This window comes from Podarcis bocagei, assembly GCF_964188305.1.
Source record: "Podarcis bocagei genome assembly, chromosome: 5".
Lineage (NCBI taxonomy): Eukaryota > Metazoa > Chordata > Lepidosauria > Squamata > Lacertidae > Podarcis > Podarcis bocagei.
The window spans coordinates 102,327,023-102,340,282 of record NC_138129.1 but is presented as its reverse complement, the minus strand read 5'-3'; the positions used below and the strand labels follow the sequence as shown (position 1 = coordinate 102,340,282).

Sequence of the window (13,260 nt, the reverse complement as noted above, 5' to 3'; positions counted from 1 at the left end):
CGTTTAAGAAGCCTGATCGAGATGTCTTTAAAAATAATTATATAATTTCCTTCAATATTCAGTCTCTTCTCTCTATTCTTTTGGAGAATTTGGTTTCTCATCTCCCTATCCTTAAAGGTAATCAGGCAGTCTCCTGGAAACTTTCTTGCCTTAGCTGATCTTGTCTTCAATCGAAATGCACTTTGCACAGATTTCGTCACCTCTTCTATATCCATCTCCATCCATTGTGCAATTTCTTTTATTAATTTCTCTTTAATATTTTCTCCTTGCTGCTCTGGGACAAGTCTCAATCTTAAATTCACTTCTCTCTGCCTGAGTTCATTCATGGAAATCGCATCCCAGACCTCCTCTTGAGTTTTGTTGATTTCTGACATCCCCACCCATATTCTCTCTTCTTCCTTCCTCATCTCCCTCATTTCCACTCTTGTCTTCTTCATTCCCTCTTCCAGGTTCTGTGTCCTCTTATTCACGTCCTTTAGTTGCCCTTTTAGCTCATTAACTGTAACATCGGTTTTTTTGTCCATTTGGCCCATTCTCTTATCCATTTGTTCCAATTTCGCTTCTATGTTCTTTTCGCTCTGCTTGATGTTGGAATTAACCTCTGCAAACATTTTCATAATTTCCCCTTTGAGATCTGACTCTTGTTTTGAACCTCTCCTCTCTGCCGGCGTTCCCCCATCACCTCCTTTCTTTTGTGTATTATAATCAAATTCCAAATACTTAATTTACAGTCCACAGTAATAAAATGTTCAATCCAAATATACAATCAATAAAATATTTTCCCTCAAATGATGCATAAAATAAGAAAAGTATATAAATAGATCCTCCTCCTAAATTCTCATACACTTAAATTTATATATCAGTTAATTTATATAAACATTTTTTTCCTAAATAAATTTTCCCAATATAGTTTCAACTTGTATGGTGGAACACCTATTAACCTATGAATTTCAACTTTAAAGAGGCCGATCCCACACCAAAGCTTTTCTTCCTTTCTTCTTTCTTCTTGCCACCACTTAGGCTAAATCCAATTATTATAATCCAGTTATTGAAATCCAGTACAGTGGTGCCTCGCAAGACGAAATTAATTCGTTCCGCAAGTTTTTTCTTCTTGCGAGTTTTTCGTCTTGCGAAGCACAGTTTCCCATAGAAATGCATTGAAAATCAATTAATGCGTTCCTAGGGAAACCACTTGCCAGGCTGGCGGTGCGGAGAAGGGCTATTCTCCCCACCGCAAGCCTTCAGGACAGGTACGGGAACAGAGGGGAAGGCGCGCAGCGCTTTCCCTCTGTTCCCGGGGCTTGTGTGGGAGGAGGGTTTTTCCTCCCCACCGCCAACATTCAGAACAGCATTCTGAATGTTGGCGGTGGGAAGGAAAACCCTCCTCCCACCCCAAGTCTTCAGGAAAGCCATCCGAAGCTGGGCAGCGGGAGAAGGTGTCCCCGCCCCCCCGCCCGGCATCGGAGCTTCGTTCTGATGCCGGGCGGCGGGAGGAGGCGTCCCCCCCCCGCCCGGCATCGGAGCTTCGTTCCGATGCCGGGCGGCGGGAGGAGGCGTTCCCCCCCCGCCCGGCATCGGAGCTTCGTTCCGATGCCGGGCGGCAGGAGGAGGCGTTCCCCCTCCCGCCCGGCATCGGCGCTTCGTTCCGATGCCGGGCGGCGGGAGAAGGCGTTCCTGCCCCGCCGCCCGGCATCGGAGCTTCGTTCCGATGCCGGGCGGCGGGAGGAGGCGTTCCCCCCCCCCCGCCCGGCATCGGAGCTTCGTTCCGATGCCGGGCGGCGGGAGGAGGCACCCCCCCCTGCCCGGCATCGGAGATTCGTTCCGAAGCCGGGCGGCGGGAGGAGGTCCGAGGACAGTGGGGAAGACGCGCTGCGCTTCCCTGCTGTCCTGGAGATTTCCCTATGGGCTGTCGTCTTGCGAAGCAAGCCCATAGGGAAATTCGTTTTGCGAAGCGCCTCCAAAACGGAAAACCCTTTCGTCTAGCGGGTTTTCCGTCTTGCGAGGCGTTCGTCTTGCGGGGTACCACTGTATCTGTATATTGGCTGTTACCAATAAAGTCCAATAGTTGTATATTGTAATCCAATGGAAATGATCCAGTTAGATGGTCAAAATTTCTGAAGTTATTGATAAAAAGATCCAAGGGAATAAGGGGGTCCAAAGATACCCAATATATTCAAAGAGAGGGGAGATACCCGGAAGGAACTATCCCAAAAATAAACCCAAAAGTTACTGAGGGATCCGTAATTGAGAATGTCAAAGTTAAGCTCGGTTAAACAAAACAAATAGAGGGAAGAAGAAAATGAAGTAGTTTTTTATTAATCCAGACTGTTCCCCTATTAAAATAAAAATAGAGATGACGAGTAAAAAATAACAGGGAGTAGTTTATTAGTTCAAATCCTGGTTCACATAGCTCCGGATAATAATCGTGCCCTTCATGCAGCCTGTTAGGCAGCTCTTTCTCATTTCATTCCACGGAAACACATAAAAAAAAGGAACCAGTTACGAAGGTAAAATCTTCTTTCAGACAATCCTTCCCGTTGTGTTTAAACAGTTAAATTTGTTTGAAAGCAGGGGTAAAAAATAGTGAGACAGTGATTTATGCTGCCTGATATTAACTTTCCGTGTTTTACTTATAGCTGGGTAACTCTATCTTTCCGTTAAAATGGAGGCACAGAAGTTCTACTTTGTTGCGCAGGTTTTTTTGAAAGTGAAAGTACCGAGAAATATCCTTTCTTTTTACTTCCTTCAGACCCTTCGTTATATCGAGGGCCTTTTAAAGTCCTAAAATAGTTACCCTCTGCTCCCTCCTTTAGCTATTCCCTTCTTATGCAACTCTTTGTTACTTTTTCAGCTTTCCAAGGAAGTGTCTTGGTTCTAAACTGGTGTCTGTCATCAGTAATGGACTGGATGAGGGTGAACAAATTGAAACTTAATCCAGACAAGACAGAGGTGCTCTTGGTCACTGTGAAGGCAGAACAGACAATAGGAAGCCTGTGCTGGATGGGGCCACCCCCCCCCCCCGAAAACACCAGTTTGCATTTAGTGTGTGCTCCTGGACTCAGCCCTGAGTGTGGAAGCCCAGGTCTCTGAGGTGGCTGGAAGTGCAGCGGCAGAGTTAGTTGCCAGGTGTGCCTCTTTGTGGAGATCTTGGCTTGGGCCACTGTGACACACGCCGTAGTTAGATCCTGTTTGGGGTCTTGTAATGAGTTCTACGTGAAAATGAGTTCCTATGAAAACGGTTCAGAAGCTCCAACTGGAGCTGCCTGTTTTAAAGGAAATGACTGCGATTTTTTTAAAATTGTAATTATCTGTATGTTAATTACCCCCCCCCCCGGTATTTTTAGCTGTTTCTCTTTTATCTGTATGGCTCCTTGAATTCATGTTAAGGAGAAAGGCAGAATATAAATAAATAGAATAGGAGGGGGAAATTGCAGTTCTGCACTGTTCCTAGTGGCTATACACACTGTACATTTAAATCTCATTCTGTCTCCAAAGGATTCTGGGCAATGTAGTTTACCCCTGACAGTTACCATTCCCAGCAATCCATAACAAACCACAGTACCTAGAATTGTTTGAAGGGGAAACGTGTTTCAAATGGGCTATAAAGGCATAATGTAGACACAGCCAAAGAGTTCCAGCTCTGGATGCGAAAGCTCCCATGTTGTTCTGGCACAGTATACCACTGCTTCATATTAATGGCTTTGGCCTATGAGATCTCAGACATGCAGAATCCTTGGGTACCAGCCACAACAGAGGCCGGCCCAAGCCTTTTGGGTTGCCCTGGTCCTTAGGCACAAACCCATGTCCAGGCAGGGAGATTCAGCATTTCACTATGATCGGTGCCACATGGGCCAAGTTGGATCCTTGGCCAGCATCTGCTTTTGGGAGGGGTCTTTGAGAAAGACCCCTGCCTCTCCCTTCCCCCAGCACTTCCACACATACCTGTTACTGGCCAGTAGGAAAGGCTCCTTGGTCATGCAATAGTTGGCCACCCAAATAAGCCTTCCAGTGGTGGAGAGACTAGTCTTATGGTTTACAGCAATGTATTTCTCTCCCATTTTCCTTCCCTCCAGCATGATGGACAGCCTTATTGCCACAAGCCATGCTATGGGATCCTCTTTGGACCAAAAGGTGAGTCTGATATTGGGACAGATGGATTTTCTAGAACTCGGTTGTTAAACAAGAGACAAGAAGGTTAGCAGGCCTGACATAAACTGATGTAGTAAGAGATAATTAAAAGAAAATACAATGAGAAGATGATGATGATGATGATGATGATGATAATAATAATAATAATAGATACCAGTTTTATCTCAAACTTAAACATCATTGCCCACATACATGGAGTATTTTTGAAGTTAGTCAGTGCTGTGCTATGTCCCCAAACAGAGAGAGGCTTTCTTTCTCACATGGGATGGCAGTTACAAGTCAGATCTGCGTACTCCTCTTGGTCCAAGTGGGAGGAGCAACACCATTTGAAGCAGAAAAGAAACTTAGCACAGAAAGTTGTGCATTCTGCTTTCCTCTTCTGCCCGCTGGGTGTTAACTGGGCCTCTCTGCTTTCAACCATCTTCCTCCATTGATGCTTCTGCTGTTTTTGCAGGTGTGAACACAGGTGCTGTCGGAAGCTACATCTATGATCAAGACTCTGAAGCAAAAGACCAGCCTTGAGAGCTTCTTCTCTCCATCTCCGCTTCCTGCTCAGCCCACTTCCACTCTGTTCTCTTAGACTAATCTCCGTGTGTGTTTAGATATAGTGAAATCAACTCCTGGCTTGGCCCTGTCACAAGAGCGGATGACGTAGCTGTGCTTGCCCTGCTGTCTCCTCCCTGGGTCAGGCTGGCGTTCTATTCCTTCCTCTGTTTTTATAACAAAGGCTATGCTATAAAAGCACAGAGAGCCGCCTCTCTCCCCTGGGTCCTCCTTTCCTTTTCCCTTCATCCGTCAAGTGTGTCCTGGGCAATGGCCTGAGCTGTCCTCACATGGCTGCTTGCGGTCACACAAACCAGGCTTTATTCCAGGGACGTTCTGCAGCCAACTATCGCTCCAGCTTAGTGTGGGTCATTTAATGGCTGCCTGCCTAGCGAGGGTAGGACAAGCTGAGCAAAGCAGGGGATTTGCTTCATTTTTTGAGCCATCTTCTTCTGGGGCTGCTGGTATAGCATCTAGATTCCAAACAGCCCCAGCTATCGTCTAGCAGGCGAAGACTCAGCCATCCTGGGAGCAAATGCAGCAGCTAGCTCCATCTGCCGGCTGACCTGGACTCCTGCATGCTTGGCCAGAGCTGTGTTGCTCCCACTTGAAATCTCATCTCTGGACGGAACCTGTGGGCTTGTGAGCCCAGGAGAGGGCTTTTGTCATGACTTGGGAGAGGAGGTGAAGGCCTTCGGAGACCTGTGTAGGCCATCTGCCAAAGGATGTATTTGTCCCTTTTTGGCTGATAAGTATAAATGTGAGGGGTACATTGTGTCTGTTGCTGTGGGGGTGGGGAAGGAGGGGACTCTGGTTACTTGCAAAGTATCCCATTGTGGGTGTGCCTCCCTGAGTGTCTGAGGTTTATTCATAACTAGATAGTGATTTGCTTTTTGCTTTGGAGAGTGGCTTGCCCTTTCCATCTCCTGGGATATTAGCCAAAGACACGGCCAGCACCAGCCGCGGGGGGTTGGGGGTCAGAGGCTGAATTAATCAATCCGCTTTGCAAAGCCTGCACTACCCAAATTGCAGACCACCTTCTTTATCCCAAACTGCCTCGCCTAACTTTTGCTGACAATAAAGGTATTTGGCAAACAGTTTGTGCAGTTCAGTTGGAGCCTTTGTTTATGTGGAGAGGGAAGGGCTTTTCATGCTAACCTTGAAACTGTTTTTTTGGCCTCAGAGGTACGGCTGGTGATGTTTTGTCCTGGCTCCCCTTCAACGGATGACAAAAAATGCAGTCTCATACCCAGAGACCCCGGAAGATTGCTATACACAAGGGGCTTTTCTTCTAAAAGTGTGAGGACAAAAAGTTGGCTCATTTGATTCCTGGGAGGAAATAAAACACTAATCAAATGAACCCCTAACTCCTAAAGTGTTTACTGCAAACAAGAAAAAATATTTTTCCATAAAGCCATCTGAATTTTAAAAATGAAACTATCGTAATAGTATATTTCCCCCATCAGAGGGAGCTAGAAGAGCTAAGAGAACCACACAAAGTAGCCTTTTTCTGGGACTCCCGCTAGGTGGTGGAAGGATGGCTGTTAGAAAGCAATCAATCCATTACACATTACCTGTTCATTCCTACCTCTTGGTTAAAATATTAACCTAACAGAAACAAAAGGAATGCGGGGGGGGGGGGAATCAACAGTTTATGGTATAAAACCATAAACCTCCCCTTTAAAATAAAAACGTGGATTGGAAAATAAATACAATACAACAAAAGGTGTCTAAATAAATACTCCTTAAGAGTATTTTTTTTAAAAAAAATAAATTTAAAATTTAAAAATAAAATAAAAAGAGGGCTGGTTTAATCTTCCTCCTTACAAACAGAAATTTAGGGATGCCTCTCTCCAAAACACTGACACTGTATGGATAGCTCTCAAGTTGTTTGCAGGAGACAGAAAATGGGCACAAAGAAACCAACAAGGAGAATAGAATTCCAGAATACAATCCTAGAGATGGGGTGGTCGTACTCTCAAAGGATTATTTGTCCACTGGAGGCAGATGTAGACTTTCTGGGTCATCCACATCTCTTCACTCTGCTGCATAGACTTCATTTTTTTAATAGAAGAAAAAGCAGCAGCTGCAGTCAAGACAGTCCAACCTGGCTGGAAGTCGGCAGAGACACCAGCTGAGAGCCTCCAGGAAAGAGCCCTTTAGCTCTCGCTGTTCATCTTGGACTTGCCAGGTCAGGAAGCAGGGGCATGTGGGACAGGAAGGGCAGAGGCACAGCCTCATTTGCAGTGACCTCATTCCAGTTATTCTTCCCCACCAAGCAAGCTTTTGCTCAGTTTGCTCCAGGGTAAGCCAGCATCTGACAGATTGTGGGACAAGCATCACATTGCAGTTGCAGGCAGCAGTTCCACAGGCAACCCCACTGCAATCATTCTCTCCAGTCACCGCCTTGGATAGATGGCAGGGGGGAGGCTAGCAGAGAGATCTAGTTGCTCTACTCCAGAAATGCCTTCCCACCCAACAGCCACTCAGTGACCCTCTCCCAGACAATCAATTCAGTATCCCACAGCCCATGTTACAGCCTGCAGTCCCACAGTGTATTCATTCTGTAGGTTACACTGGCATTTTAATCCTTGATGAAGTCCCAAATGGTCATGGTATTTGGGCAGGGCCAGCACAAGACATTTTGGCACCTGAAACGAACCCAAAATGGCACCCCTCTGCCCGCCAGGAAAAATCTACATCAGGAACAAGGGGAGAATAAAGATCTAGATGGGGGTCTGCTGCCCCTGTGGATCCTGCCATCTGAGGCAGTCGCCTCACCTTGCCTCACGAGTGAGCCGACTCTGCATGTATGAGAGGGTAGCAAGGCAATCTGAGTTACTGTTGCTGTGGGGAAAAGCAGAAAAGAGGCTGGCATTCAGCTGGCTAGCCGAATTCTCCTATGTCCCTCTGCCCATTAGATACTGTGAGTGTTATGTACTGAGTTGAATAGGATCCAAACTGCAGCAGTCTGATTGGTCCTAGAACAATAGGATCCAAATTGCAGCAGTCTGATTGGTCCAAGAACAATGCAGCAGTATGATTGGTTGGCAGGAACCACCCAATCATGCTCCAGATATAAGTGAATCCACAACCTGATTGGCTTACAGTAGAATTCCAGAATTAGCCAATCATGTGCAGCCCATTGTGTAAATAATGTATATAAAGCAGATACTTTGAGGGGACTTGCATTCATTCCTCCTCACCACTATGAGCTGAATAAAGAGCATGAAATCACTTTGCGACTCTGAGTATATTTCAGTGAGACAAGTACCTTGCTCTCCTCAACTGTTATAAACTATAGAATTAGCAGTTTGACTAGAGCAAAGAACAGTCAAGCAGCAAACTCAGCATGATGTGAAAATTAAAAGTGCAAATATCAGAGCCCCAGAAAAAAATATATTAAAACTATCCTCTTATAAGTTTACAGTGGAAAGACTCCCCTAAATTCCAGGATTTAGTGGGGATCCTGCAGTTTAAACCAGTTTTTCTGTGTCCAGAAAACTGCCTGGCAGAACAACAAGATTTAATCACTAGATTGGCTCAGCCATAAACCCATTAAGCAGGCTGTTAATGGAGACTCACTTGCCAGACTGAAAATGAGGAAAGCCCCTCCCTGAGGGGAGAGATGGAGACAAAAGTCCAGAATTTCAGGAGGGAGGGGCAGAACTGCAGTACAGGATGAGGTAAGTGGACAGGCGAAAGGCACAACTTTTGCAGGCTGCCTAGGTGGGGGTGGGGGTTGGCAGAGCATGAGGCGGGGAGGCTGTTTTATGCTGCAGAGTGCACCAGACATGAAGTTTGGGGGTCTCTTGGAATGTGAGACTGCAGCAATGGGAGGAACAGGACACTTGGGATGTGAATGCTCTGCACTCACTCTATCTAGAGACAGATGGGGGGCAGATGGGGGGGGCAGGTGCTAGTCAGCTGTGCTACGCCACAACATCTAGACACATATAACCTGTGTGTGTAAATCAACCCTAAATCATAGAATCATAGAGTTGGAAGAGACCACAAGGGCCATCAAGTCCAACCCCCTGCCAAGCAGGAAACCATCAGAGCACTCCTGACATATGGTTGTCAAGCCTCTGCTTAAAGACCTCCATGTTGGGATACTGCCAGGGAGACAAAGTCCATCATGGCCCCCAAGCCGGCTGCCGGACGATCCATCGATCTCCCGTAGATACAGTATCAGCAATTAGTGACACGAGCTTCCAGAAATAGCTTGCCACATTCCAGAGCTCATGCACACTCTATCAGCAGATAATGCACAGCAAAAGTCACACTCAGGAGAGCATTATCTACAAGTTTTATTCAGCGTTGATCAGAACAAAAAAAAAACATGACTGCCTGCTTCAGTGTCTCCAGACACAGAGAGAGCGAGAGCAAAAGAAAACATAAACTTCCTGTGAACAGGAAATGCACAGACTCTGTGACTCACAAAGCCTGCTCTCTTTTAAGGTGGGACGGAAATATCCTAACATCCTCCCCCTTTCCGTGTAACCTGTAGTACCTGTGGTTTAACCCTATTGCAACCTCTGTACATAAACCTTAAGTTGTTCTCTGTTAACAACCTTAGACAACAGATCAGCAGGAATTTCATTTCCTGCCATGTAGGACACCTGAATGAGTCCTTTCTGAATACACTCTCTTGCACGATGTAGCTTAATCTGCAAGTACTTGGTTCTTTGCTTGCAACTCTCTGAGTTCAGCAAAGCCAAACAAGATCTATTGTCTTGATACACTTGTATAGGACATTTCACAGAAACTCTGATGTCCTTAAACAGTTGCATCAACCATTCACAATCCATGAGTGAAAATGACAGAGCATTGAGTTCTGCCTCACAGGAACTTAGGCTCACTGTCGTCTGCTTCTTGCACAACCAGTCAAACAGGCAGTGGTTGTACATGTAGCATACTCCTTGTTCTCTGCACAAGATACACATTTCATGTGAAACTTACAGGGTTTGATGTTCAAACCCTCAACCATCTCTGGCATCTTGGCCAGTGCCTTCCAAGAGAGGTGACAAAACCTTCTGTGTGCATCATGAATGCATCCTGCATGAAGAACTTTGTTAGTTTGTGCAACACAACAAGAATCAGCATTAAACACAGCAACAGCACTGTCGTCATAAGTTATACAGAAAAAGCCATCCATAAACTTTGCATGCAAAATGTCCTCTTTGCCTTTTCTGATGACACAGATGCTCCTCTTGAAGGAAATCTCAAAGCCACGCCCAGTAAGCTGTGGGACACTGAGCAAGTTGTCTGCAGCACCTGGAACAAAAAGTACACCTTTGATGGTTGTGTGCAGACTTGCCAGTCTCACAATCCCTTCTCCTGCGATTCGCAACATCTTTACATCAGCCAGGATGGATCTCACCTTCTTGAGGTTTGAAGGAGATAAAGAGATGCCGGTCTTTCGTTACATGGCGGGTGCATCCTGAGTCCACAATAAATCTGGCCTTGGCCCTTGGAGCAGCTCTAGCAGCAAGCATAACTTTGTTTTTCACCGGCGTGGGCTTTTGCAGCTTGCCCCCCTGCTCCTGGCCATCAGCCTTGCCTTTAGACTTTGGTGAAGCTGTGCCAGCAAACAAAGCCTTGTTTTCCACTGGCGTGGGCTCTTCACCCTCCCTCTGCTTCTGGCCATCTACAGGCATCTGTCTCTGTTTACTTCTAGCCTTTCGGTATCTGTGAGGATGACCTTGGCTCCCATGAGAAACAGAGCTCTCAGCTGCCGACTCCTTGGCTCCCCCTGGAGGCTGGAATGCTGCCTGGGATGACATCACAGTCAGCTCCCCCCGCAGCTTGCAACCGGTGCCCTCGGCATCCCTGCATTCACTCGCATTCTGGGAAACAGCCAGGACCTCCGATGCAGTCAAACTCTGGGCTGGGATGACTGGCAGATGGGCTATCTTCAAAGCATTCCACATCTTATGTGCAGTCGTGGAAGCTAGCGTCTTAATGTCCTCCAGAGAGACAGACAAGACTATTATGTCTATGGCCTTCGAATTCTGGGCCAGCCATCTATCTGTCAGAGGAACTGGAGGGGCTTCAGACACAGTATGCCACACTCCAAACTGACGCAGCAAACTCTCACACCACACAGCCCAGGTCTCATAATTGTGCCGATTTAACTTTGGGCACTCTCTAGCTTCAGAAGTTGGAAAAACTCCATTTCAGCTATTCACTGGAGCCGTGAGTCTTTTTCACTTCAGAGACTCCTTATCTCGGCATCCATAAACCACGAAGCTTGATTGGCGCAGCTCCCAGACCAATTAGGCCAGCCGGACATCAAAGAGACTCTGCCGCGGCAACAAAAAGCCTCACTTTCACTTTTCCTCCACATACCTCTCAGCAGTCCATCGCAGTCTTACTCTCCTGTAAGTGCCGTGAATCTGGGCCCGAAACCTGTTGTTGGGATACTGCCAGGGAGACAAAGTCCATCATGGCCCCCAAGCCGGCTGCCGGACGATCCATCGATCTCCCGTACAGTATCAACAATTAGCGACACGAGCTTCCAGAAATAGCTTGCCACATTCCAGAGCTCATGCACACTCTATCAGCAGATAATGCACAGCAAAAGTCGCACTCATCTACAAGTTTTATTCAGCGTTGATCAGAACAAAAAAAAAACATGACTGCCTGCTTCAGTGTCTCCAGACACAGAGAGAGTGAAAACAAAAGAAAACATAAACTTCCTGTGAACAGGAAATGCGCAGACTCTGTGACTCACAAAGCCTGCTCCCTTTTAAGGTGGAACGGAAATATCCTAACACTCCAAAGAAGGAGACTCCACCACACTCCTTGGCAGCAAATTCCACTGTCAAACAGCTCTTACTGTCAGGAAGTTCTTCCTAATGTTTAGGTGGAATCTTCTTTCTTGTAGTTTGGATCCATTGCTCCGTGTCCGCTTCTCTAGAGCAGCAGAAAACAACCTTTCTCCCTCCTCTATGTGACATCCTTTTATATATTTGAACATGGCTATCATATCACCCCTTAACCTCCTCTTCTCCAGGCTAAACATGCCCAGCTCCCTTAGCCGTTCCTCATAAGGCATCGTTTCCAGGCCTTGGACCATTTTGGTTGCCCTCCTCTGGACACGTTCCAGTTTGTCAGTGTCCTTCTTGAACTGTGGTGCCCAGAACTGGACACAGTACTCCAGGTGAGGTCTGACCAGAGCAGAATACAGTGGCACTATTACTTCCCTTGATCTAGATGCTATACTCCTATTGATGCAGCCCAGAATTGCATTGGCTTTTTTAGCTGCCACGTCACACTGTTGGCTCATCATAAAGACACCAGACTCCTTGAGAGATCCGAAGGGTGGCAACATGAAAACAGGCCTTTTCTGCAGTGGCTCCCCATCTGTGGAATGCTCTCCCCGGGGAAGTTTGCCTGGCGCCTTCATTATGCACCTTTAGGCGCCAGGCAAAAACATTCCTTTTTAACCAGGCCTTTGCTTGATAGATCAACATCCTATACCCTTTAAAAGGTGGCTCTTTTTTGGGGGGGGCTATTGAATTATTTTTATTTTTGATGTTATATATTGTGATTTTTATTGTGAACTGCCCTGAGACCTCCGGCTATAGGGCAGTATATAAAATCAATAAATGAATGAATGAATGTTGAACCTCTTTGTCCAAAAGAATAACATTGCCTTTTTTGGTGCTGCACCATATTGTTGACTCATGTTAAGCCTGTGGTCCACTAAAATCTGTAGATCCTTTTCACATGAACTACTGGCCAGCCAGTTGTCTCCCGTCTTATATGCTTCCTAAGTGCAGAACCTGCCATTTGTCCCTATTGAAATTTCTGTTAGTTTTTGACGAGTTCTCCAATCTGTTAAGATCATCTTGAATCCTGATTCTGTCTACTGCAGCACTAGCTACCCATCCCAGATGGGTGTTATCTGCAGATTGAATGAGCATCCTCTCAATTCTTTTTTTTTTTTTATAAAATTTTTATTGGGTTTTCCACTTTTATAAAGACAATACAAACACAAAAATAACACAAACATGTATAGATTCAGCAGATCCTGGTTTCATAACCTTGTTCCCTGACTTCCCCCCACCCCCCCTCGTGCATCCCAATTCCCAAGATTGTATCAGCAAGTTGGTATTTCTCCTCTTAACCATCCTATTCATTTTATTACCTTTTCTTTAATAAAAAAAATGATTTTCCTAAGTTGGACCCAAGTTCTCTTCCATCGATTTTTGATTTTATCCTAATTAAAAGTCATATTAACCAAACCTAAAAGTCTTGAGAGTTTTTAAGAATCTCTTCTTCCCTCCCTCCCATCCCCGGTTTTTGTCCCTTCCCAATAAAAGTCCAAAGTCAAGATTCTCAGCCTGGGTTCCTCACGTCCGAGGCTTTCAAATCCCTTTCAGTCCCTCTTCGCCGGTCTTGTTGGTAGTCCTTTATGTCAGTCGTCGAATCTGGAAAAAGGTCTTTCACCATCAAAGCATATTCTCTTCCCACAAGGAGATTTGAAAGCAACTGCTGAAGAATTTCCACAAAGCCTGTATCTTCAAACTCAGAGTCCAAACAGAGGCCCCAAACATATTT

At 45.9% G+C, this 13,260-nt stretch overlaps 1 protein-coding gene and 1 long non-coding RNA gene across 5 annotated transcripts in view; both read left to right on the top strand.

Moving 5' to 3' along the window:
* The window catches only part of CRIP2 (cysteine rich protein 2), a 43,559-nt gene extending 37,770 nt beyond the window's left edge, over positions 1-5,789 (top strand). For all 4 annotated transcript variants that reach the window (XM_081193347.1, XM_081193349.1, XM_081193348.1 and 1 more), the window contains exons 7-8: positions 4,074-4,131; positions 4,604-5,789. In XM_081193347.1, the coding sequence (XP_081049473.1) occupies positions 4,074-4,131; positions 4,604-4,671 (126 nt within the window). In that variant the 3' untranslated portion in view covers positions 4,672-5,789. The remainder of the gene's footprint in view (positions 1-4,073; positions 4,132-4,603) is intronic.
* Positions 5,790-7,959: 2,170 nt separating this feature from the next.
* LOC308586634 lies at positions 7,960-12,325 on the top strand. Its single transcript, XR_014007985.1, has 2 exons — positions 7,960-8,692; positions 11,998-12,325. It is a non-coding gene; the product is annotated as an uncharacterized lncRNA (long non-coding RNA).
* The last annotated feature ends 935 nt before the right edge of the window (positions 12,326-13,260 follow it).